General features: G+C 41.6%; 4 protein-coding genes across 4 annotated transcripts; 1 reads left to right on the forward strand and 3 right to left on the reverse strand.

Annotated features, from left to right (window-relative positions):
- Nucleotides 1-14: 14 nt before the first annotated feature.
- LOC6050488 (mitochondrial thiamine pyrophosphate carrier) lies at nucleotides 15-8,978 on the reverse strand. The gene is made up of 3 exons (XM_038264967.1): nucleotides 8,846-8,978; nucleotides 7,161-8,724; nucleotides 15-1,100 (listed from the first exon to the last, which is right to left on the reverse strand). Exon 2 carries the CDS (start codon nucleotides 8,096-8,098, stop codon nucleotides 7,166-7,168), a length of 933 nt encoding a protein of 310 aa, XP_038120895.1. The 5' UTR covers nucleotides 8,099-8,724; nucleotides 8,846-8,978; the 3' UTR covers nucleotides 15-1,100; nucleotides 7,161-7,165.
- Nucleotides 8,979-12,595: 3,617 nt separating this feature from the next.
- Nucleotides 12,596-16,364, reverse strand: LOC6036285 (serine-rich adhesin for platelets). The gene is made up of 7 exons (XM_038264963.1): nucleotides 15,996-16,364; nucleotides 15,765-15,854; nucleotides 14,695-15,707; nucleotides 14,465-14,638; nucleotides 13,654-14,404; nucleotides 13,435-13,595; nucleotides 12,596-13,379 (listed from the first exon to the last, which is right to left on the reverse strand). The coding sequence occupies exons 2-7, from the start codon at nucleotides 15,825-15,827 to the stop codon at nucleotides 12,860-12,862; spliced, it is 2,682 nt and encodes an 893-aa protein (XP_038120891.1). The 5' UTR covers nucleotides 15,828-15,854; nucleotides 15,996-16,364; the 3' UTR covers nucleotides 12,596-12,859.
- Nucleotides 16,365-19,514: 3,150 nt separating this feature from the next.
- LOC6036281 (RNA polymerase II subunit A C-terminal domain phosphatase) lies at nucleotides 19,515-24,395 on the forward strand. The gene is made up of 6 exons (XM_001846295.2): nucleotides 19,515-19,801; nucleotides 19,893-20,423; nucleotides 20,481-20,662; nucleotides 20,719-21,149; nucleotides 23,196-23,562; nucleotides 23,625-24,395. Exons 1-6 carry the CDS (start codon nucleotides 19,584-19,586, stop codon nucleotides 24,188-24,190), a joined length of 2,295 nt encoding a protein of 764 aa, XP_001846347.2. The 5' UTR covers nucleotides 19,515-19,583; the 3' UTR covers nucleotides 24,191-24,395.
- Nucleotides 24,314-25,076, reverse strand: LOC6036280 (28S ribosomal protein S17, mitochondrial). The gene is made up of 2 exons (XM_001846294.2): nucleotides 24,865-25,076; nucleotides 24,314-24,801 (listed from the first exon to the last, which is right to left on the reverse strand). The coding sequence occupies exons 1-2, from the start codon at nucleotides 24,970-24,972 to the stop codon at nucleotides 24,442-24,444; spliced, it is 468 nt and encodes a 155-aa protein (XP_001846346.1). The 5' UTR covers nucleotides 24,973-25,076; the 3' UTR covers nucleotides 24,314-24,441.
- Nucleotides 25,077-25,997: the final 921 nt, after the last annotated feature.

The raw sequence follows: 25,997 nt of genomic DNA on the forward strand, positions 1-25,997 counted from the left end.
ATATGTTCGATGTGTTTATCCATTTCTTAAACTTTTATTGTCAATATACAATAGTTGTTTTTGTTTTTAAACACAGATCCACTGGTAAGTTTACTGTTCGGTAAGCCTGTACTGTTCAAATACGTTTAGTTTACGTGTCACGTGTTGTTGAGCTGATTATTTGTAGGTGTTTATCGTAAAATTACAACATTTTCGCTCTACTTATCGCCTTAATGGAAGTCTGGTGGATTAGTAATACGGTTTTCTTTTGCATTTGTGTTTCACGAAAAATATACACTTGATGATCACTTTTCACTTTTCTTCAAGTACAACCCAATCACAACGTGCCCAGCGCCCATCAATTCGGTAGTGGGTAGTGTTAGAAACTTCATCCTCTCGCAGTTTTGCAATGAGAATCGGATAAAACAATAATATCGGAGAGAAGGAGAAAACGAAACAGCTTTCGCTTGAGATAAAGTCGATACGTTGCATTCATTTAAGTACAAATAAATATTTAGTCATAATCACTGAGAGCTTCGTTCAAGGTTTCGATAAATCACTAACTACACTTCTTCTTCTTCTTTCTCTTCTGTTAATAGGATAAAACACATACAACACAATCAATACTCGTCATTCGAACTTTCACTTGTGCCTAGTTTGTTAAACGCTAACAGCTAATCGTGTGTGTGTGTCGTGTGAGCTACCTGCGCATCAGTCTCACTAAAAAACAAAAGCTAGCACTAGCCTAAAACCTCCTAACTAACTAAACACGTAAAGAGAGTAGAGTGTGTGCATATAATTTTCAATTGACCCCGCGCATGTTTTTGCAAATAGTTTCAATTACCGGCTCTGCTTCTGAAGCTCTCCCCGCTAGGCTTAAACTTTAATCGTAATTTAATTATTATTTTTGGTTGTAAGCTAGACACGACAGAACAGGAGGCGCGCGGGCGGGTGAGCGGCACCATCGTACCGGCCGAGTAAAACGATAGGAATAGAATGTGTTTACAGTTCTTCAACGAAAACCCGGAAACAGACAGGCCGCCTTCCGTCCGGTGTGCGAAAGGTACTGAGCGCTGGAAACGGGACGACGTGTCCCTTCCCCGGGGATGGTCCGGGGAAGTCTGGAAGAAGAAACAAAAAAATATTTGAGAAACGATCCTCGAAAGACCATTTAAAACTTTTTCCCAGGAATGTATATATTTTTTTATCATGTATTTAGATGTTTCAGTTAGGTAACTTTGCAGAAGTTTAGATTTATAGTCAATTATGTATTTGCTTAATTTATTCTCTACAATTTTACCAAAAATTTAGTGCACGTCATTGAATCAAGAGAGCATTAAAATTAAATCACGCAGTGGTACCAACATTATGCCATGGCATGATAGTCACATTTTTTTCTAATGTTGGTGCTACTGCGCGATTTTGACATTTCGGGCGTTCACCATTCGAACGCCATCTTCGCTTAAAAACCTGGATAGCAAGAGAATCACAAATAAGGGTGATAAACTGCTAACTGGGGCGATTAGGGACACTTAGGGTGAATAGGAACCCACGGGACAATTATGCGTAGAAACACAGAAATCGGTCGAAAAATTTCAATCGCGTTTTTCTCAGTTGCACTTTTTTGAACATGGGACAATTATGCGTAGAACGGCAGTAAATGTCAGTTTAGTGAATAGGGACGTGGCGTTACATCGTGCTGCCATCTGGTTTTTTTTAAGTGCAAGAGTGGAAAAGTGCTGAGTCATCGTCTAAAAATAGACGGCGTCCTATCTCGCCCAGCAAAATGAAGTCGATAAAGTAGTCGGTTTCGATGCAGAAAAAGTGCAAAATGTGGTCTAAAAATAGCGACGCCATCCCCCTATTCCAGTAGGCGTTTTGAAGCTTTCAATAACTTTTAAGAGCGAGTTTTTCACCAATGTGTAACAGGTCGTATCGAAGTGCTCCGATTTGCATGAAACTTTCGAATGCATCTAAGATAATTTACAACTCCAGTACTTCTAACTAACGTGAAATTTTCCGAGGATTCCGAATATGAAAAAATTGAGACCAAAAAGTGCCGCTATGGTAGCCTACAGGGCAAAAACTAACGTTGTGAAAAGTTTGTTATAGAAAAATCGAAAAACTATGAGAAAAACTGCGATTGGCCAAAAAGTTATTACCGTAGGCTTATAGTCCATGAAATTCTCTAACTTTTGACCTATGGGAGTATAGGTGTTGGAGGCTGTTGCAAAAAGATATTAAGGTTTTAAAAAAAACCATTTTTAACAGTAATTTGCAAAAGCTATGAGAAAAAGTTAAGCCAATCCTTGATGTCTATGGCTCATTTTGAAGTGCTTCAAAATACCATTCGAATGCATCTAAGAAAGTTGGAATTGATGAAGTTTTACGGAAATGCGAGCAATTTTAAGATTTTTCATGTTTTTTGGACCTTAAACTTCAATGCCCGTTTTACTCCACTTCCCTTTGTCGTAGAGGGCTCATATTTGGCATGAGTTCATCTCATATATAGACAAACAAATGCTGAAAGTTTCATCCAAATCGGAGCACCTCGATACGACCTCTAGAGCAAACCGAGCAATATTTACAAATACTGCCTCTTAAGCGGCTTTACCGTTACATCGTTTGCAAAGCTTTATCCATAAAGTACGTCACGCTAAAATCAGCCAAAATCCCCCCCCCCCCTCCTCCTCTTGTCACGCTTTTCCTATACTTATAACACGCAATATCACACTTGCTCAGACCCCCTCCCCCTAGAGCGTGACATACTTTATGGATGACGCCCAACTTATGTGCGAGTACAGCTTACACCCGGCTATGGCGAATTGGGCAAAATACAGCGCTTTTCAGATATATGTATGAAAAAATCAGGTTGATTTTTGAATTGATACATGAATGGACCAAATTAACTGCCGTTATCTTCCTTTTGTAAAAAAAACTCTTTCTCACCCCAGGTGGGATTAAATCGGGTTTTTTAATTGAGTCCTAAACTGCCCCTGTTCGCATAAATGTCCTATTAGCATTTTCATCACTTTTGAGTTATTGAAGCAGTTTCGTTCATATGCTCTTCCAGAAGTAAAATCAAAAACATCCACTACTGTTCTAGAAATCTGGAGAAAATTTAGTTTTTTTTTTCACGAAAACTTGAGAGTGATGAAATTGCGTTACGTTTTTCTCAAGGTGGTATTAGACTATGACAAACAAACTCGCACATTTTCGTGTTTGACAGGATGTATGCAAGCTGACGTTTCTGGAAACAAATGCGGGCAACCCGAAAAACTGTCAAAATGTGCGAGTTTGTTTGTTTGTTTGTCGTAGTCTAATATCTCCTTTTTCTTCATGCTATTTTTGCATATCGTCGTTGTCGTGCTATCTTGTCGTACGTGCATTTCTGGCAAAATAGGGTCCTAAAGCCCTATGTAAATTTTGATGTACAGCGATTAAAAACAAGCATTCCTGACTAGATTCCTGATCACTTTTTTTATTTTAATGCAAAAAAAGTTGACAAGACAACATTTTTTTGGTGGATCAACTATGGTCCCCTTGGAACGACAAGTAGGACTTTTTCTGTCAAGAAGGAGCGCGAGGTTAATTTTTCATAATTGATTTAAAAACCCATTTTAAACTCCTTGTGGTCGTACAAAGATAAGCTTTATCGCTGTAAACAATAATATCATCAATCTAAGCTTCATATTAGGACCCAATTGAGTTAAGAACGCTGCCGGCTGCCGATCCCGATGATGCTATGAGACGCGGGTTCGATTCCCGCCTTATCCACTGAGCTTCTATCGGATGGTGAAGTAAAACGTCGGTCCCGGTTTCTCCTGTCTCGTCAGAGGCGCTGGAGCAGAAATCCCACGTTAGAGGAAGGCCATGCCCCGGGGGGCGTAGTGCCAATAGTTTCGTTTCGTGAGTTAAGAACGCTTTTTTTTGCAGCTCTCAAGGATTGACTTTTTAACCATCACAGATCCCCAAAAATCGATTTCATTCCAGAGATATTCAATAAAAACAAAAAAACGACGTACCTTGTTGTGAAGGAAGAATTATTCTTGTCGTGCTATCTTGACACATCCTGAAAATTTCTGTGAGTGCGACAATTGGGTACTAAAGCCCTATGTCAATTTTTATGTACAACGGTAAAAAACACGATCAAAAACCATTTATGATCACTTTTTTTCATTTTAATGCAAAAAAATATGACAAGACAACATTTTTTCGATGGATCAACTATGGTCCCCTTGGAACGAGCTGTCAAGTAGGAGCTTTTCTGTCAAGAAGGACCGCGAGGTTAATTTTTCAAAATTGATTTAAAAATCCATTTTAAACTCATTCTGGTCGTACAAAGGGTCATTGTACTCAGAAAAATAAGCTTTATCGCTGTAAACAATAATATCAGCAATCCAAGCTTCATTTTAGGACCCAATTTGCCAAAAGAAATTTCAGGTCAGAACGCGACTACCGTAAACATTAAACGTTCACAGAACGGTGAACCAAACAAAACGTGTTGGTTATTGTTTACATGTCGTGCTCACTGTTTTGTTTATTCAAGTTCAAACATTAAAGCGCGTTTTCTTCGGAACGTCAAAAAGCGAAGTGTGAGGAAACAACGTCATGACAACGTTGATATGTGGTATCTATTCGAACATGGGCAATTTTACATAATTTTTACTTACAATGATGAAAGGTATGCCAGAAAACCATTTCTTATCACTTTTTCCTGATTTTCCTAATTTAAATTTCATTTTAAAAATGTTGATGCAATTTCTGGAATGGACGCTATACGGAACTGACACAATCAGGAATTAAATTTCCTGGAATATTTATTATGAGGATTTTGGAGAAATCTTTCATCGCGTTCATAATATTTTTTAACTTCAACCATTGCATACAGGAATAATTCTCTTGAACATAAAATTGACTTAAGTAATTTTATCCATTTTAGGAGATTCTCCCTTTTTTAATTTTGTAAAGGAGGCAAAATGTATTGACATTGAAAAAAGTGTTTTTTTTTATGTTTATATAACAGAAAAAAATGCAACTTTTTTTTTCACTATCGCAGTAAAGCTTGAAACACTGATTACCTTTTATTAGATTCTAAAAATTTTCAAAGAGGGCAATCTCATTTATTTTGCAAAGTATGAAATTTTTTCTAAAAAGCTTAGATTGTAGATTTATTTACATTTTCTATATTGTAAGATCAGTCCCTTACTGAACTCGGTCGTTGGAAACGACCGTCGGCTCAACGACCCCCCCTCCCCCTGATTGACCGAGCTAGTTAGGCTAATGGTAACGATTCCGGTTTGTAAGCGATAGATCAAATCCAGACCCGGAACAAAACATCTGGTGATCGTTTTCCTTCTGGATTCGATTGCTCAGTAAAAGGAAGGTAATGTAGGGTATTTTAACCATTAGTGGACCCCCTAGTGGAGCCGAAGCACATTTTTCACAAATTTTCAATATTTTAAGCACTTTTTCATAACCCTTTTTACAAAACATTAAAATCTGAAGTCTTTTGAACAATTTTGACTATTTGTTTCATCAGTTATTTGTTTTTGAGCATAAAAATAGCCATTTGAAAAAAAAAGTTTTTTTTTGCCTTGTTATGGACCCCCTTTTCCTATAGTGGACCCGGGTCCATAATCCGATTGTGGACCCGGGTCCACTATAGGCAAACTGTTATTTTTATACCAAATTTAACCGATATTTGATGTTATGATGCATGGTGTAGGTCTAATGATAGATATAATGAATAAAAGATGGATTTTGCTCACTTTTCGTTATAAACAAATATGTTTTGTTTGGCTTTAAACAACAAAAAACCTAACAGACATTTAAAAACATTTATTTCCGAAAAAGATCAGAGAAAACGTTTCAAAAACCACTATAAACATAAAAATAATTAAAAAAAAGTAATCTTGATGCAAACTTTTCCATATTAATTACATAAATGGTTGACCGAAACTAAATAATAGATTTGTTTACAGTTGCTGATAAAATCACGCATGTTTATTTAAAAAAAAATGTGTTGTTATTGATTTATTATTATAAAATATCATTTCAAACTGCATTTATGATGCTTCAGTTAGGTACAATCAACTATAGTTTTGGTTAATTATAAATTCTTACAGCTTCAGCATTTTTGATACTTTTAACATGAAAACAGCTATATTTATACTCATAATTGAAAAAAAAATGCAATCAGTTTGGTTATAACAAGCATTTATTGTATGATTAAGAGAAACTTTTGCTTGAATACACATTTTTCTTCATTTTTGAAGGTTAAATTAACAGGGGTCCACTTTTGGAAAAGTTTGGATTTCGTTGTCCTATATTGGACCCCCCTAGTTTTTGCTCGAAAATTGCATTTCTTCGCTTTATTTGAGTAAATATCCTTAAACTTATATTACTTCGACTTGCTGAAGTTAAATAATCAGTCAAAAATTGATTGGATGGTTAATTCAATCATAAAATATAAATGCAGTTTTGTTGTGAAAATGCTAGTGGCCATGGCTGATTTCAGATGTCGAACTCAAAACACTTATTTTGGCGAAAAGGACAATTCAATGTCAGTCAACATTGTTTTAAATGATGCTGAACATGCCAAATAAAAAATTTGTAGACAACAACACGCTTGAAATTGTGATTTTATTGAATTTTTCATCAAAAACCCTTCAGAGGGTCCACTATAGGAAAGGGGTCCACTAATGGATAACGTACCCTATCATCACAAGCTGTGGACCTTATCAGACACCTTAGGGAAGACGACTCATGGAATTTTATTGCGCGTATTCCCGAAAAGGACACGCGACATACCAGCCTCGAAACGACGCGCCGCACTTTCGGCAAATGCGCGCTGTCAAATCCCATACTGTGCGTTTTGTTTTTGTTGATCTTCTTATTAGAGTTGCATGGCATTGTTGCCGGGAATGTTTTTTATTACACCAAAAGTGCAGAAAATCGCTAGCAACAGTGTCTCCGACACATTCTGAAATGCCGCGCGGCGTGTACCTTCGAGAGAAACGGACAATAACATTCCCACTAAAACGTGTTAACATAAGTTGAGTAAAATTTGCCGCTGAATTCGCGTTGTAAATGCGGCCCCGAGTTTTGCCTGAAGCTGTTTATCAAAAATAATAATAATAATAATAATAATCTACAATTTGACACACACATTCGCTTACCTTTATCAGTGGTTCAGGATCCACACCATTTCGTCGTAGATCGCAAAGTAGAACGCCGACATGAAGCACGCCTTCAGTAACGCCGGATGCAGTCCCTTGTACAGGCCCACGAAACCCTCCTGCTTGACGATGTTGTACATACAATTGGCCATGCTGCCGCACACAAAGTGCCGCCCAAACGTTTGTCGGCTCTTGGCGAAGCCCTGGATCTGCATTCGCTTCTTGGCCAAATCCAGCGGATAGACCATCAGTTTGGTGCAGATTCCGGCTAGGCCGCCGCAGATGAGCAGCTCTATCGCGGGCAGTGGTTCTCCCTTGACGGTGGCTTCACTTTTGAAGTACTTCCGGAAGAGACTTCCGAAAATGTTGTAGAACATGAATTGACCACCCGTTAGCGGGGCTATTTGCAGCACACTGGGACTCAATCCTCGGTACATTCCGCGAATTCCTTCCTGCATGTAGATCATTCGGAGACCTTGAATGGAGTTTTTGTACCCGCGGTTTCTGTCTTGAGAGATGAGCCGTGTCCGAACGACATCGAGCGGCAGCGTAATCACAGTGGCCACGGTTCCGCTCAGGGCACCGCACATGAAGTTTCGCACGTTGTGGTGTTCCTCGAAGGTCGCAAATCTTCGCAGCAGAGCGTTACAGTGTTCATAAGAGCTAAACTGCGAGACGCCGTAGATAATTGAGAGCACCTGGGCCGGATTGTGGCCCTTCCAGAAAGCGCGTAGACCTTCCTCCTGATACACTAGCCGGGTCGATTGCACAATCGTGCGGTACTTGGACGTCATGTGATCCTCACTAAGCGGTTCCACTTGCAATTGAAAGCGAATTTTCAGCACATCCAACGGCTGGCAGATGAAACGGGTCACGCAGGCCGCGAATCCACCCGCGATTCCGGTGTTTGAAGACTTGTCATCCTTGTCGCGGTCCATTTCGAGTGCAGAACCGGTCCCAGCCGCTGCCGATTAACCGATTTCCGACGAGATTCCGTTTTCAACCACTTCGAACCGATGTGTGCAAAAGGTGTTATATCACAACCTCTGGCTGCTTTTTTTTCGGGGGCGCTCGCCTCTCTTTCGTTTGAGGTTAGCAGAAAGAACACTGCGCGCCGTGACCTAATGCTGCTACTGATTATTATTTCGTGCCAATGCCAACCAGCGTGACTGTTGCCGCGGCGGTTCTTTCTTCGCTCGCGTGCTGATATGTTTGCGTTGAATCTGTTATCTCTTCGCTTCTGTTACTCTTACTTTCCCAAAAATCGCATCATTCTCCTCTTCCCCTGTACACTTGCGCCAGGATTACAACAAGTCCACCGCCAGCACCCCTCCACCGACTGTCGTCATCCCCCGAGCTCTCGTAAGTTTGTTATTGTTTGTTGTTATCGATCGACACACCGATGTTGATGGCCCGAGGTGCATTACAGCAGCTGTTGTTGGCAGCGTCCCAAAAAAGCGGACAACCGCGCTGCAGCATGCCTCCTCCTCCTCCCGCTCACGGCTGCCTCTTCCAGATGTTGTGTTGTGATTAGGTCATCGATGACGAACCGCAAACAAAACACCTGCAAAATGAAAGGGAAAGCATGGTGGAAAATTAAAAATCGACGCCAATCATCGCACAAACACACTTTTTGCAGTCTTTAAAGTTCAAGCTACCAGTGATTGTAAGAAAAACAATTTTACCTTTCGCCCCCGCACGAGAATTACGTAAAAATCAACGTTTCCTTGTTTACTTCTGGCCACGGTCTGCGGATGTAAAAGATGGTTCCTCCAAACTGCGCATGGTTTGTTTTGATCTGTTTTGATCGCGATGCCGGCTTCTCGCGACTCGCGCGAAGCAAAACGTCAAAACGTTCCCGATAGAAAATTTGACGGGTTGGCGAAGTTTACGAAGGGGTCGACAAAGTCGATCAAATTTTCAACTGTTTTGTCGAAGGAAGTCGGGTTGAGAAGGAGGGGAATTACACTCAACCCCCGGTGGTTGGTCACTTTTTCGTTTGACACTTTTTTAGTTTGTACCCCGTTGGTTGGTCAAAGTCAAACTAAAAAGTGACGAACTGTCACTTTTTACACGGCGCTCACGCACACTACCAAAACAAACGTTTGGTAGTGTGTCTGAACTCCGCGTAAAAGGGGTGTCAAACTAAAAAGTAACCTTGTTCGTTTGACAACAGTTGGTGTCAAACCATCGGGGTTTGAGTGTATACACATTTTAATCCAGGAAGGTGCTGTGTCCTATCCCTCGCCTAGACCAGACCAAAATAGAGATCCTAAATAGGGAGACTGGTCGAAGTGAATTTGACGTACCCAAACAGGCACGAGTTTGACGTATCCAAACGAGCATTTGCCTTTACGCCCAGCAAAACTTATCAGTGTTGCTAAGCTCAAAACATACGTTGCCAGATCGATTTAGCAAGCTTAGACCAGTCTCCCTATTTAGGGTCTCTAGACCAAAATCCATGATAAAACTGACAGACCAAATCTGTCAGACCAAGACTGTCAGACCAAAGAGCAAAAAGTAAACAATCTTGGTCTTCGACATAGGTGCACACAAATCAAGAAAAGAAAATTTGAAAAAGAATTTTATTTTTCTAATTCAATGACTGGGTTTGGACTGCAAAATTGAATGTACGTCAGAAAATGATTAAACAGTGCAGCGTCCTGTACACCGACAATTAAATAAGCAGTTAAAAGCCTTATTCTTCCACTTTAATTTTTGGTGGCGTTTTCGGTTTACACCTGAAAAATCTTGAAATTATTTATACGGATTTGTGATTCCTCTCTTTCCATCATTCCCTTGTTTTAATCACTATAAGCCATTCCACCTCGGTTCGAGGTTTTTAAGCGAAGATGGCGTTTGAATGGTGAACGCCCGAAATGTCAAAATCACGCAGTGGTACCGACATTACGGAAAAAGTGTGCCATGGCATGATAGCCACATTTTTTTTTCTAATGTTGGTGCTGCTGCGCGATTTTGAAATTTCGGGCGTTCACCATTCGAACGCCATCTTCGCTTAAAAACCTGGATTCCATCACTTTTGCCGTTTCCCCCTATTAAATCAACATTTTCAGATGTCATCAATGGAGAGTTGCTTGCTCACTTTTATTTGAGCTATTTATTACTTTGGAACAGTCAAAAACACGCGCGCGCTCCGGGGCACCGGGCATTTCCGCTTGACCGCGTTCGGGGAAATGGCATTCAGGGAAATGACTATTCAGTAGAGATCCTAAATAGGGAGACTGGTCGAAGTGAATTTGACGTACCCAAACAGGCACGAGTTTGACGTATCCAAACGAGCATTTGCCTTTACGCCCAGCAAAACTTATCAGTGTTGCTAAGCTCAAAACATACGTTGCCAGATCGATTTAGCAAGCTTAGACCAGTCTCCCTATTTAGGGTCTCTACTATTCAGGAATATGACTAATCGGGTAAGTGGCATTCGGGATTGTGGCCCATTCGGGAAAATGACATTCGGAGATGTGGACGATTAGTGGAAATAGGAAGTGTCTTTTCGGGTAAGTGGCATTCGGGGAAATGTCCCTTCGGTAATATGGGTTTCGGAGAAATGTCATAGATTCAAGATGCATGTATTGAAAAGGTAAAAAAACGAGAATAAAACATCGACAACTTTGAGCAAAATTAACATTAAAAAAATTATAAAAATTTCAAAAGATTCAAAAAACATAAAATGTAACAAAAATTTCAAAAAAATCATAGCATTTCAAAATATTGAACAATGTTTCAAATTAAATATATAAATATTGAATTTTGAATAATAAGTCAAATTCAAAGATCTCGCCGAGACATGAAAAAGGTCTTCTGAACCAACTCTCTAAACCCCGGGGTTCAAAAGTTACATGCTGTTGAAGTTTGAGCATTTTGAGTAAAAATATACAAAAAATCGTATTTTTGCTATTTCTGAAATCATTTATAAAATCTCTGTTTCATTATGGTCCTAAAATGAAGCTTAGATTGCTGATATTATTGTTTACAGCGATAAAGCTTATTTTTCTGAGTACAATGGCCCTTTGTACGACCACAAAGAGTTTAAAATGGATTTTTAAATCTATTTTGAAAAATTAACCTCGCGGTCCTTCTTGACAGAAAAGCTCCTACTTGACAGCTCGTTCCAAGGGGACCATAGTTGATCCATCGAAAAAATGTTGTCTCGTCAATTTTTTTTCTGCATTAAAATGAAAAAAGTGATCAGAAATGGTTTTTAATCGTGTTTTTTTCCGTTGGACATAAAAATTAACATAGGGCTTTAGTACCCAATTCTTTGATTTTTTCATCAAAACATATTGCAAATAAGCACCGCGCGAAGAAACGTCAAACACAATCTTTCCGTTTCTGTTACTTTTCAGCTGCGTACCGCTTAAGAAAAATCTTTTCGTGACCCTTTCCTTGACCGTTTCTTGGGCGTTTTTTTATATGGAGTTTTGCGTTCCTTTCGATCAGCATACCAGCCTTAAGGCTAGTCTGCAGATCGGAAGGAAAGGGGTCAAGAAACAGCTTTACGAACAGCAGAACAAAGGAGAGGGAGCGATTTCTTGGGGCTTTTCTTCACCCTCTCTGACTTGCTTGCGCTGCCGCTGCTTCCCATTTGAAATTTTTCTTGACCGGTTTCTTCCGAAGTGCATACCTTACATTATAGACAAACAAACGCTGAAATTTTCATCCAAATCGAAGCACCTCGATACGACCAGTTACACATTGGTGAAAAACTCGCTCTTAAATCTTTTGGTCAGTCAACTGTGGCTGTGTTTTTTACTAACATTAAATTTTCCTATATTTTAAGTAAAAAGAAGATTGCTGTTATTTTCGTAGCGTCCCAGACTATGCCTCTACGCATTTTTTACAATTTAAATAATAATGGTTCCATTACTCGTTCCATTGTATAACAAAAAATGTGAAAAATAAGCAAAAAAAAAAAAAAAAGTGACTGTAAAAACATGAAAAAATTAGATAGGCAAAATGTAATAATAGAAGATGGTCGAAAGGCCAAATACTACCAAAAACAAAAATAAACTTAACAAGATAAATGCAAATATTTTAATAAAACGAGAAAAACATAAAACAAAAGAAGTCTGGAGTTTTTTTATAAAGGTCCAATAAACCAAATTTCCAGTTTTTGCGTTTTGGGTGTTTTTGAAACCGCTTTGAGCCAGGCGTATTAAAAAACACCCAAAAAGCAAAAACTGAAAATTTGGTTTATTGGACCTTTCAAAAAAAAAAAAAGCTCCAGAAGTAAAGTTTTGCTCAAAATGATCTAAAAAAATTCGAAAAAATGGGTAGTAGGTAGAGGGTTAATCTTTCAAGATATTGATTGAACTTTTCAAGGATTGACGAACTAAGGGATTTTAAATTTGATCCAATGCCAGAAATAGCTTCAAGGTATTCTTTTTAGTTCTATGAAGGCCACAACCCGCTTGTTAAATAAATTATTTCTTTTTATTATTTTTCGACAAATCGCAAACTTCATTTATATACAGCCTAGTAATGGTAATAATAATTCATGTAGTCTATAAATAATAAATGTTCTTTGCTACCCTTCCATTAGGATGCGAACCACAATTGGCAAATGAAGCGCAGACCTCCTGCTAGCCATTTTGCATTCGCACAATGTTCAAAAAAGTATTTTTAAATGCAACAAAAACCATGGTAATCTGAATCACACCAAGCCGTCCCCTCAAAATTCACTCGAACGAAATCTGCCGCTTCGCCTTCAGAATGCTCGGCGTGGCCCCTCCACCCACCAGAAGCTTCGCCTTGGCGTGCGAACCCGCACCCTTCTGATCCGCGTACGGACTAAGGTTCTTCTGGTCCTTACCGGAAAACGAAACCTGCTTCTGGGCGGACGACTTTTGCCGCAACTCGCTGTCAATGTTCTCCCGCAGAACCGAGGCCGCCGCCGCCGCCACCGTCGTCGTCTGCGACAGTTGGTTCAGAAACTCGGAACTCTGCGAGAAAACGGAACTCTGGCTGAGCAGAAGCTGCTGGCTGCCGTCGGCGGCGACCGAGCTGGACTCCGAGAGGAGCGTCGAGGTCGAGGTGCTGCGTCGCATCAGCTGCTTGCGCTGTTCGTACTCTTCCGGGGCGATGTAACCCTGGAGTTTGGTGTGGTTGCGGGCGTTCAGGAGGCGGGTCTTTTCGCGCTGGTAGATGTCGTCGACGGTGCGGCCCTGGATCACGTCGAACACGTTCTTGTTGGCCAACCTGGAGGGAATTAAATCAGTGGAGGTTTGCAATTGAAGATATGGAAACTGCCTACCGTAACAGCTTTTCACTGGTGCTGGCCACGGTCTGGTCGTTGAACTCGAGGAACAACCGCTTCACCACACGTGCCAGGTTCGACGCGTACGTCTTGAACTGTTCGTGCTTGACCGAGATCTGCTTGGATTGCAACGCTTGCGAAACCGCCCAGAGAAGTTTCTGCGAAATGAGAGCAACGTTTAGATCGAGATGTTGTTCAACCAGGGGATGAACTCACCTTTTTGTGGTTCTCCGTCAGCACCGTGACGGGCCGTGCCGGATTCGAGTCCGGAAAGCCAACCTCCGAGTTGGCGCGGAACAGTGACCGCCCGCAGAAGCTCGTCTCGGACGCACTCTTTGTGCTCAGATTGCGCGAGCCCACGCAGAAGCTCTGGCTGCGGGCCATCTTCAGCGAGCGCGGCGTCAAGTCCTCTTCGTTGATGGACGCGGACGAGTCTATCCGGGGCATCTTTCCGGACCGCGCCTCGCCGAATGGGTCATCTTCGCGTCTCCGCTTGCCGGCAGCCGACGATTCGCCGAGATCAATCGACTCTCCGGTAGAGAGGTTTCGCAGCCCGGAATCAGGCAGCGTGTCGATGTTGTTGGTGGAACCGTACCGCTGGGACGAGGACGAGAGCAGCGATTCTTTCACGGACAGGTCCGGCCGCGAGCCGGTTACGGAGGAGAATCGGAGGGCGCGCTTCGGCGGAGAGAAGAGTGCCCGTTTCGATTTCTGTACTCGACTTGCGGTGGCCGAACTTATGGTTGTGGAGGTAGACGCCTTCGCTTCGTTGGGAGGACTCTGGAAGAGAGCCCGCTTGGAGGTTTCCCGGCTGACGGTTGAGAGGGCAGGTTTGGCGACTGGGAGGCTCAACGTGGCACGCTTCTTGGCTGATGAACCGGGTGTTTTCCGGCGTGGAGTCTTTCGACGACCGGGCGTGCGCCGTTTTGGGGTGCGACCCTTATTTTTACGACGATTGTTGGATTTCCTGGAAGTTTTACAAACGTTACACTAAAGTTTAAGATAAAGACAACTTGAAATGTCTTACTTTGGATCGAGTAGAATCTGTCTATTGCACAAACGGAACGCGGACGGTTGACTGGATGACGAGGAGGCCGCTGACGCCGACCCGTGCGACGTGTTGAGCAGGTTGGCCGAGGAAAAGACGGCGCGACGACGAGCCAGATGGCTTAACCGACTTCCCGGAGATTGGTTCAACATTCTGAAAATCAATCGACAATCAAAAAAATTGTAACTTAGCTGAATACCAAAACTCACTTAAATCGCTGGTTGCGCTTCTTGGCGCTGGACGGTGACCGCGGCACATTGAACGTCGACCCCGTTTCCGACCCAATGTAGCGATCGATATACTTCAGCCCGAGCAACTCGATCTTCTCCGTATCGGTGGACCGGTTGTAGCAAACGCCGTGTGCACGCAACTGCAGCAGCTGTGGCCACTCCGTCTGCCGCAGTTCGGCCATCGAGTGGGTTGGCTTGTTCAGACTCCCGGTGGTGGACTCCGCAACTTCAACCTCCTTCGCTGCATCAGTCTCACGATAGCAAAAGTTCGCCTCGTTCTCCCTGTACAACGTAATCATCCGGTCCACATCGATGCGGGAGTAGGTCAACGACGGCGGAGGCAACACTCCCGACAGAGACGCCTGCAAGCGCTTCAAAATTGCGCGCTCGATCTGGTCCACTTGACTCATCGCGCTCGCATTGCCCGTGACGGACACGTTGAACGACTTGTCCTCCTCGACGTCTTCCGGGTCCGACTTGGAAGGTTCATACTCCTCCTCCTCGTCATCGTCGTCCGCAAAAAGATCCGGAGACTTTTCGTTGTTGTAGTGCATCAGAGAACTGTTCTCCTTCGTCAGCAGTTCGAACGACTCGTTCAGCTTTTCCCGGTTAACCTTCGAGTTGGTCGTTGACTCGCCCCGCGAGCCATTGTCCTCATTCAAACTCTTAATCTTCCCATTAAACGAAAGTTCCTCCGGAGCCAGCTCGTTGCTCCCCGCGTCATCCGATGAAATCTTATTATCCACGGCGTTACAGCTATCCTCCGCCATCAGGATACCACCGATCGGGGTCGGCTTCACCAATTCCTTTGCTTCTTGAGCACTTGTTGCCTCTTTCGACGAACTTTCGTGATCCTCCTGGCTGAGCAGACTCTTAATTTTGTTTTCAATGTAAACAGAATCTACCAGCACGGCAGCAGAAGTGTCCCGAACTTCTTCGTTGGACGGCTCCGATGAATTCGTGTCCACTTCGGAACGACCGCAGGTTGAGACCTGTTAAGAGAAATCTATCAAAATTGTGTTCCCAAAAATCAAATTCTACAAACTCACCGCCGACACGTCCGCAAACGATTCGTTGTTGCTCAAGTTCAGTCTAGCGCTTTTTGTAATCATTTTCCCTTAATTCAATCCAACCAAGTTCTGCAATAAATCAGAAAACATTCCACACAGCCGAAAATGTCAGTTGAATCAAGCGCCAAATCAAACCCAAAAAAGTCAGTTTGTTGTTGTGTTCTGATTACACGTCACAGTAATGACAGCTGCTCGAGCCGCGCACTTTACCTGTGCCGAGTTGCGCACTTTTTTCAAACTTTTTCTTCCTCTGTCTCTTCGTTTCGGCGCTTGCTCGTGAACTTTTTTTTTCAACACATTTTTCACCGCTGAATAAGGTTCGATTTTGGAAAAAGTCGAGCTGAGTGCACGCACCGATCGTGGAACTAATCAATTAAGGCGGAATATTTAAGTAAGCGCACGATTAAACGCGATTATTTTAAGTAAAATGCACGCTCCCATCAGCGAGTTGCTGGTGGCTTTGCGCCGATTTGATGATGACACTTTGCGGGGAGGTTTGACTGTTTGAGAGGGAGGGATACTTGCGAGTAGCACAGTTTGAAAGATTTCAATGTTTTTTATAACAGATGTGTACGCTTGATTAAACTAAGTCAAATCGGGTCTTAACACGCACACCCAAAATTTACTTTCGGGAGCGTTCTTTTATTACGTAACGCAGTAGGGGGGGAGGGGGGTCGGAGGCCGTGTTACGCTCCATACAAAATTTTTAAAATTTGTATGGAAATTTTGTTACGAGGGGGGGGGGGGGGGGGTCTAAAAGTCCGATTTTTCGCGTTACGTAATAAAAGAACGCTCCCTTTCTAATTTCGTTTGAAGTTCGAACCTTCGAAGTTTTCAACTTTTTTGATAAAATTTTTAAACTTTCAATGAATATTCACTAACGTGGACTTTTAATGCAAAGAATGATCTTTTCAACCGAACATCTCTTTTTCTTCTGCCTGTGTGGATCAATCGGACCGCGCACTGGACTCACAATCCAGAGGTCGCCGGTTCGAATCCCGGGCGGACGCAAAAAATTCTAAGTGTAAATATAGGTATTCGGTGCCCTCTCCCCGTGCCCATACCTTCACACTTAGGAGACCCGGGAGGCGGAGTCTTGTCGCAAAAAGAACGATACACGCCTGTGGATCCGTTGACCAAACCGCAAGGTTTAAGAGGGCCACATTATAAGGTGATACGTCGATTCCGTTTTTTTTTTCTCTTTTTCTTTGTGTGTAAATTCTTATATATTTGAATTCTTAAATTCTACTTCTTCAATTCTCAAATTGGGTACTAAAACCCTATGTCAATTTTTATGTACAACGGTAAAAAACACGATTAAAAACCATTTTTGATCACTTTTTTTTCATTTTAATGCAAATTTTTTTTTGACAAGACAACATTTTTTAGATGGATCAACTATGGTCCCCTTGGAACGAGCTGTCAAGTAGGAGCTTTTCTGTCAAGAAGAACCGCGAGGTTAATTTTTCAAAATTGATTTAAAAATCTATTTTAAACTCTTTGTGGTCGTACAAAGGATCATTGTACTCAGAAAAATAAGCTTTGTCGCTGTAAACAATAATATCAGCAATCTAAGCTTCATTTTAGGACCCAATTGTTAATATCATAACTATTATAGCTCTATACATATATTCTATAATTCTAGATATCTTAATTTTTTAAAATATTTATTCTAAAAAAAATCCTGAAACTCTAAAATTCATGAATTTTCTCGTTTAATATAAGTTATGCACTTCGGAAGAAACCGGTCAAGCAAAATTTCAAATAGAGCGCATGTATTGCGTGTACGTACACGATGGATTTTTAGGTTAAAATTTGTGGTCGCCAGCAAAAACAAATGGTAAGCTAGTGTGCGTGAGATCGGGCTTAGATAACTCTATGGGCAGCAGCGGTAGATAAAGCAAGCCAGAGAGGGTGAAGAAAAGCCCCAAGAAAACGTTCCCTCTCTAATGTTCTGCCGTTCGTTTAGCTGTTTCTTGATCCCCTTTCTTTTGAAGAGGATACCGGCCCAAAATTAGTATTCAGTCTGCCATTGAATTTAAAAAAAACTAAAATTCTTTAATTCTTCAAACTACTGGGTTGAAGAAGTGGAAAAAATAGTAAACAAAATCTGAATTTGGTGAAAATAGAACCAAGTTCTTGTCGAGGTCAGTGGTATACACTCAAACACCGGTGGTTAGTCATTTTCCGTTTGACTTTTTAAGTTAGTACCCCGTTGGATGGTCAAAGTCAAACTGTCATTTTTTACACGGCGCTTACGAACACTATCAAAACAAACGTTTGGTAGGGAGTGTGAACTCCGTGAAAAGGGGTGTCAAACTAAAATTGGTGTTGGTGTCAGTTGGTGTCAAACCATCGGGGTTTGAGTGTATGTGAAAGCGTGGTTGCCTCTCACAGTGCTCTCGCACCAATCGGTCTGGGTTCAGTTACAGTCCACCTCGTCCGCAATTCTTGAGACGAGAAATATCTCATCACGCCTTCCATCGGATCGACGGTTATGGCCTATCACTTTACTTAGAATAGTTAAGTTGCGTAGAACAGATAAATTGCTTAGAAATAGTACGTAACTTACTGTCGTCATCTACAATCAACTTAGCAAACTTGCTGGGCTGTTATACGTTGCTATGCAGTTGTTTGTTTACCTTTGATATAGAAACGTCAACTTGCCGTAGGTTTTGAAATTTTCCAAACCATACGTCAAGTCACCAATTTGCTTACTTTATCATTGTGGAAGATCAGATTCCTTTGCATGGATTCAAATTCCTACGCTAAGTACAATTTTCTAAGTAAAGTGATTGTAGATAGGCCATTAGACTCGCAATCCAAAGGTCGTCTTCGTCAGTTCGAATCCCGAGCAGTATTGTTAAACAGCTTCCGGTAGATCCATGGCAGATTTTCTTGAAACAATTTATTGGCATCAAACCGTCAAAAATCTACCAAATCGTTATCCACATTGATCACGATTTAAGATCATTTTTTGAGAGTTCAACACCAACAAAATATTTAAAGAAAATCTACAGTGGTAAACAAGGTGGTAAACCATAATCACTTCAACAAATTACAGGGGTGGATGCTTGGGTTGATGGTTCCTCAGCGTAATCATTGGTTTGGGTGCCATTCAAGCCGTGGCCTTCGGGTCGGACTTGAACTTGGAGATTTGAGCAGAAACTTGAAATAGAGACGATAAAAAACCTGAGTTGTATTGTTAATTTGATTTTTTTGATTTTGGTTAACCGCGGTGGATTTTCTTGAAATAATTCAAACTGTCAACAATCGACCAAAGCATCTACAACATTGATCACACAAAAAACTGTGGTAGAAAAGTATCCACCGCAATCTACCGCGATCAATTTTTGACAGTTCGACGCCAACGAATTACTCTGTGATTTAACCTATTGCTTGAAAAATGCTAAATCAAACTAGCACATGTTTACTGTGCGTCCCCAAAACTAGAGACCCTAAATAGGGAGACTGGTCTAAGCTTGCTAAATCGATCTGGCAACGTATGTTTTGAGCTTAGCAACACTGATAAGTTTTGCTGGGCGTAAAGGCAAATGCTCGTTTGGATACGTCAAACTCGTGCCTGTTTGGGTACGTCAAATTCACTTCGACCAGTCTCCCTATTTAGGATCTCTACCCAAAACCGTATGCATAAAATCCAGCTACCCATTTTTGAGCACCCTTCCCCAACAAGCGTGTATCTTTCCGTTACCGTGTACCAGAGTCGGTCCGTCGCCGCGTCAATCAGTCAGTTCGCGGTCGGGCGAAACCAAAAACGCATCATCCTGCGAAAAAAAAATGGCAGAAAACCAAAACATCATCTGCGCTCCGCCGGATTGTGCCATCAAGATCAACAAATGGAAGGTCCGGGAGGGCTTCTCGGTGACCGGCGGCAACATCATCCTGTTTTACGAGTGCCCGGGCGGCCCGGAAAAGGACATCCGGCGGCTGAAGGCGACCAAAGCGGGCGTCGTGAAAAAGCGCCTCGCCAAAGAGGGCGAAATCGTGGAAAGAGGGTAAGTGGGCCGGATTTGGGCTGCTTGTTTTCGGGAGGGTGATTTTGCGCGGGATTTGAATTTTGAAGGTGGAATGTTTTTTTTTTCGCAGGAAGCCGCTGTTGGAGTTGCAGCAATGCAGTCACACGACGGTCATCAAGGACATGTGCGCCGATTGTGGGGCCGATTTGCGCCAGGATGAGCAAGCCGGCGGGTCGGAGGCTTCGGTTCCGATGATACACTCGGTGCCCGAGCTGAAAGTAACGGAAAAGTTGGCCAAGAAGTTGGGCCAGGCGGACACGGAACGGTTGCTGCGGGATCGAAAGTTGGTGCTGCTGGTGGATTTGGACCAGACGTTGATTCACACAACGAATGATAACGTGCCGAACAACCTGAAGGACGTGTACCACTTCCAGCTGTACGGTCCGAACTCTCCCTGGTATCACACCAGGTTGCGACCCGGGGCGCTGCAGTTCCTGGCCAAGATGGACCCGTTCTACGAGTTGCACATCTGCACGTTTGGGGCACGCAACTACGCGCACATGATTGCGCAGTTTCTGGACGAAAAGGGTCGCTACTTTTCGCACCGGATTCTGTCCCGCGACGAGTGCTTCAACGCCACCAGTAAAACGGACAATTTGAAGTAGGTCTTATGGGGTAGCTCCTTTGAACGAGAAATAGTTGGAAATTTTCGTTTCAGGGCCCTTTTCCCCTGCGGAGACTCGATGGTGTGCATCATCGATGATCGCGAGGACGTGTGGAACATGGCGGCGAATCTGATCCAGGTCAAGCCGTACCACTTCTTTCAGCACACCGGGGACATTAATGCGCCACCCGGCATGTCTAAGAACGAGCTGGACGGAAAAGGGGTGGACTTTAAGGGTAACTTGAACTAAATTCTTGTATTAAAATAATTTAAAGAACTCATTTTTCGGTAGATTTAATTGGTCAAGCCCACAAGGAAAAGAAGGACAAAGAGGGCAGCCGTCCGCCGACGCCGAAGATCGAAACGGAGGAGGTGACGAAACCGGTAGAGGATTCTTCAAAGCTGGAAGAGAAAGAACCGCCAGCGGTGAAGGCTGAGGATGAGAAGGAAACGGGAGTTACTGAAGGAAAGGAGGAGGAGAAACCTCCCGAAACGAAACAAGCTGATGATGGTGGGACTAAAGAGGACAAGAAACCATCGGACTCTACTGATGGAAAGAAGGAAGATGCCTCTGAAGAAATGGTTGTCGTGAAGAAGCCAGATTCTGATAGTGGAGAGAACTTGATCGAGATTGAAGATCCGGACGATTATTTGCTCTATTTGGAGCACATTTTGCAGAAAATACACGAAATGTTCTACAAGGAGTATGACAGCACGAAGCAGGTGAGATATTTTGCATTACATATCCGTGGTGATTATTGCAGCATTCGATCGAAATATTGCGATCGTGATTTGTTGATAGTAGATTGAGATCACTCACGATCCCGAAAAATTAAAGAATTCAAAATGTTTGAAAGGTTTAATGTTTTAAGGTCTCAAAAAAATTAAAACTTTGATTTTTTTTAAATCAAGATTTTTTTGTCAAAAATAATTCAAAATTTATGAAATTTTCTTTTAAAGCTTTCAGAAAATTTAATAATTAAGAGTTAGAGATTTTTTTTAATTAAAAAAAAATCTAAAAACTCAAAAAAAAGTTTTAAATAAAAATCAAGTTCTGTAGGATAAAATAAATAGTAAAAATTAAATTTTAGAGTTTTTATATTTGAACAGATTAAAAATAAAAACAAACATTCAAAAAAAAAAATCCAAAGAAAATTAAAAACAAAATGAAAAAATTAAAAGCAAATCAAATGTCAAACAAAATTTCAAAAAATCAAAGAAAGGAAAGGCAAAAAGGCAGTTATCTGAGAAAAAAGTTTCAGCAGAAAAAAGAAGCTGCGTGGAGGAGAACGACAAACAAAATTTCGAAATCGAACAATGCAATGACCATGGACAACGAGATCAACCAATTCTACCACCAAACACGCCGAAGAGACGACTGTGCAAGCCAGCCGTTTGACGGAGGACTACGCCAGTCAACATAATTTTTTATTATTATTATTATTTTGAATTGTTCTAGAATTAGACAAAACTTGGCTGAATTATGTTTACAAAGGCCAGTTAGTTAAATAATAAAAAAAAAATCAAAGATATTTTTAAATTAAAACAAATTTGAAAAACCATAAAAAAATATTTTTTTAGATTTGACAATTCAAAATTTAAAACAATCTAAAAAATATAAGAAAGAATAAAAAAATAAAAATTTGAAATTAAAAAAAAAACCTGGTACCTACTATTGAACGAAATTCTAAGAATTAAAAATGGATGAGGATTGAAAAAAAAAATTAAATCCTGGAAATGTATTTGAATTGATTTCTGTTGAAATTTTAGACTAAAAGGAATATCAGAGAATTTTGAAACTTGAAAAACCAAAACTCAAAAATAAAAAAAACTAATTAGAAATATCAAAGAATTTTTAAAAATAATGAAAACAAAATACCTGAAAAAAAACAGATTTTATAAATTGAACAATTTAAAAAACTCAATCAAAAGAATATATGAAAGTATAGAAAATTTCAATTTAAATAATAAAAAAAACTCAAAATCCGAAATTACCGAATTAAAAAAAAACTCAAAAAATTAAAAATATATTCTAACTAAATTCTAAGATAAAAAAAGGATGAAAGTTTTGAATATTTCAAATCCAGAAAATTCAGAAATTTAAAATTTTTAATTATGTATTACAATTTCATGATTTTCATTAGTTTTTAAATTATTAAAATTTTATAGATTTTTTTTAAAATTCTGAGTCTTTAAATTAAGAAATGATGCAAAAAAAAATTAACATTCAACATTTTTTTCAAACCTTTAAAATTATTAAATTTGAAAAAATACTATTTTTTTCAGGAAAAAATGATTATAAAAATCCAAAATAAAAAAAACGATTTCAGTTTTTCAAAATATGTTAAAATTAAAAACAATCTAATTTTTTACATGCCAGATTTTAAAACTTTCTTATGTTCAGTTTATTAATTTCCAAATTAACTAAACCTTTTTTTTAATTTAAAGTTTAAAAAAATCAAACCGTTCAAAATAAATGAAAACAGATTTAAAAAAGTTAAGGGAATTCAAAAAGCATAGAAAATTTCAATTTAATAAATAATTAAAAGTTTAAAGAGTCGCTGGTAGGAAGTTGGGTTCACAACCCAAAGGTCGTCAGTTTGAATCCCGGGGTGGATGGAAGCTAAGGTGTAAAAAGAGGTTTGGGGTAAAACGAGCATTGAAATTTGATGTTCTAGATACGATTTGCTGACTATCGAAACATTTTGATCGAGTGTAACAAACACCACGATCAACTTGGCGAGTTTAACACTTATTTTCCCGTTCCAGATCTCCGACCTCAAGCGCCTCATCCCGCAGGTCAAATCGCAGGTGCTGGTCGGCCACAAGCTCGTCTTTTCCGGCCTCGTCCCAAACAGCATGAAGCTGCACCAGAGCAAGGCGTTCCAGGTGGCCCGCAGCCTGGGCGCGACGGTGACGCAAAGTTTCGAGCCGGACACGACGCACCTGGTCGCGGTCAACGGCACCTCGAAGGTGCACCATGCGCGCAAGAATCCGAAAATCAAAATCGTCACCCCCGAGTGGCTGTGGACGTGCGCCGAACGCTGGGAGCACGTCGAGGAGCTGCTGTTCCCCCTGCGGCAGTCGAAGCCGGTGAAAATGAACCGACAACCGCCGCCGCACTGTCACAGTCCGGGTAGGTTTAGGGGATTTTTGAAATTTCTTGCACGCATTCTTAACTTTCAAGTTTTATTCCAGAACACGTGGTCAACTACGGCGAGGGCAAGAGCGGATCCAGTAAAAAGTCGGACAACGTCCCGCCCAAGTTCATCGACACGATCAACCCGCTGCTGAGCTTCTCGAACGACGATCTGGACGCGATGAACGACGACTTTGACGAGTTTTTCGAGTCGGACGACAGCTCGAGCGACGACGAACCGGTCGACATTGAAAATCCGCCGATGGACAAGAAACTGCGCAAGCGGCAACGAAAGGAGAAGGAAAAACCGCAAAACATCTTCCAGAAGCGCGAGGGCGGTGGCGGCAGCGGCGGCGCCATTTGTGACGTGGATCCAGACGAAGAATCGACCAGTAAAACGCTCATCCGGTACACGGACCAGGAAGACAACAGCCAGACTAACCTGAGTTCGGACGAAGATGAAAGCCCAAGCGCAAAATTCCGGCGGGGCGGAGAGTTGCCGTCGGATTTGGACATGGGCTCCAACAGCGAGGGAAGTGACGATCCGATCGACGACGTGGACGACGGCGACTGGAACATGATGGGGGCGGCCCTGGAGCGGGAGTTTCTCGGGCTGGACGATTAAGGTATCTACGCCCGGTGTGTTGCGCAGGCAGTACAAAAGGCTTAGGAAAAGTGTGACCTCCGCGTTTTGTTTTTGTTTCCCTTTTCTTTTCTCTCAATTAAGTTGTAAATGTAGAAGAAAACGTTTGTTCGCGTTAGTGTGCCTAAGGACCACCTTAAGCACTCTCTCTATTGTACAGTAATTACTAATTATAAACAACAAAAAACCCAAGCATTTCTCTCCAACCATCGCATGATGACCTCCCCCAAACCTCACACCGCAAACGGTTGATCCTTGCCGTCCTCGTGGTACTTGATGTACGTTTCCTGGTGGCTGAAATCCTGGCTGCCCTCGAGCCGGCCCCGCGGCGGTGCCTTCTCGTAGTCGAATGCCCCGCTCGACTTGCCAAACAGCCGGTTCGTTTCCTCAATGTCCTCGCGGTACTTGCCCACGGTAACCTTCTTGCCCGTGATCGGATCCGTCACGTCGCCCAGCGGGTACACGATCTCCTCGATCGAGTGCGTTATCAGCCGGGTCAGCTTCTGGGGCAGCTCCCGGATCAGCACGATGTCGCCGGTTTTGCACTTTTTGCTCGGATCGTGCACGAAGTAAAACTCGTCCTTTTTGAAGTACTGCAAGCGCCGAAATCATGTAAATTAAAATTATGCAACTTGTCGGGGAGGAAGAAAGCTTACCATGTTGAGATTGGTGTCCAGCTCCATTCGGCGGACGCGGATTTTCGACGCGGTCTGTTTCACGCACGGGATCACCTGACCCAGCAGCATAAACGTTCGACTAGCCATTGTTTTATGTGGTAATTTGTACGATTTTTAGTTGTAAATGCCTGATTTTAAAAATTCTGTGTGCAAAGCCGACATGTAGAATCACAACATTGCACGCTGTCAAAATGGGATTAGGGTGACCGTTACTTTACGTTACTAAATTTGGAATTCAAATTTCTTGGCGGTGGACTTGTAACGCTTGTAGAACACACGGGGCTTAAATAAAACAAATCAAGCAAAACAATGTAAAGGGGCCAATGCGAGTTTGTTAACAAAGAGTCTATCCTGCTCACTTCTAATAAAAAAAAAACGCTACTTAATCTACCTTTAGGTGGTTATGCCTTCCTCTCATTTATAGAGTGATTCAAACCCCCCTAAAGTGTCCACATGGTTTATGGATCGTACGTAACGTGATCGCAGCACCTAAGAGGTCCTAATAAAAATAAGTGATGAGTAAAAAAACCAGACTAGCTACAGACTTTTTGTCAAGTTTATACAGACACGGCTTTTGAGGAAAATGGCATCCCTCTACACGGCTTTTTCGTGGCGATCAGACCCGACCATTTGAGGTAATGTAAATTCAGACCATTTTTTAAACTGCTTGTAATTTAAGATAGGTAAGTCAGATCTTGAAAATTCTTAATCCGCAAGAAAGGTCATTTCAGAACCTTTCTAATAATATATAATATGGCAGGTTTGCATGCAAAAACCACCCTTTTTGCAAATTTTTAAATTTATATGCAGCAGTTTTTTAAGCATAACTTTTGATGCGCTTTGCTAAAACTTATTATTTTCAATAGGGACTTATGGGACCCCAAGACCAATACGGTCAAAATTGGCTAAGCCTTTGCTCAGCTGGGGATTCTGAGTCGATATGTACAAATGAAGGTAGGTCTAGGACAGCGATTCTCAACGGGGGTACCGGGCCTACTTGATTTACATGGCAGGGGGTACCAGCGTAGAAGAAGGTTGAGAATGGCTGGTCTAGGAGGTCTAACTAAAAAGTTCATTTTTCCAGTGATTTTATAGCCTTTCCTCAGTAAGGT

The sequence above is a fragment of the Culex quinquefasciatus genome, chromosome 3, assembly GCF_015732765.1.
Source record: "Culex quinquefasciatus strain JHB chromosome 3, VPISU_Cqui_1.0_pri_paternal, whole genome shotgun sequence".
Lineage (NCBI taxonomy): Eukaryota > Metazoa > Arthropoda > Insecta > Diptera > Culicidae > Culex > Culex quinquefasciatus.

Coding starts and splice junctions, on each gene's coding strand:
- LOC6050488 (XM_038264967.1), bottom strand. CDS start 8,098: ATGGACCGCGACAAGGATGACAAGTCTTCAAACACCGGAATCGCGGGT.
- LOC6036285 (XM_038264963.1), bottom strand. CDS start 15,827: ATGATTACAAAAAGCGCTAGACTGAACTTGAGCAACAACGAATCGTTT. Junction 14,639..14,694: donor AAGCGCAACCAGCGATTTAA/GTGAGTTTTGGT, acceptor ATTGATTTTCAG/AATGTTGAACCAATCTCCGG. Junction 14,405..14,464: donor CAGATTCTACTCGATCCAAA/GTAAGACATTTC, acceptor TAAAACTTCCAG/GAAATCCAACAATCGTCGTA.
- LOC6036281 (XM_001846295.2), top strand. CDS start 19,584: ATGGCAGAAAACCAAAACATCATCTGCGCTCCGCCGGATTGTGCCATC. Junction 20,424..20,480: donor AGTAAAACGGACAATTTGAA/GTAGGTCTTATG, acceptor TTTTCGTTTCAG/GGCCCTTTTCCCCTGCGGAG. Junction 21,150..23,195: donor AGTATGACAGCACGAAGCAG/GTGAGATATTTT, acceptor TTCCCGTTCCAG/ATCTCCGACCTCAAGCGCCT.
- LOC6036280 (XM_001846294.2), bottom strand. CDS start 24,972: ATGGCTAGTCGAACGTTTATGCTGCTGGGTCAGGTGATCCCGTGCGTG. Junction 24,802..24,864: donor TGGACACCAATCTCAACATG/GTAAGCTTTCTT, acceptor CGGCGCTTGCAG/TACTTCAAAAAGGACGAGTT.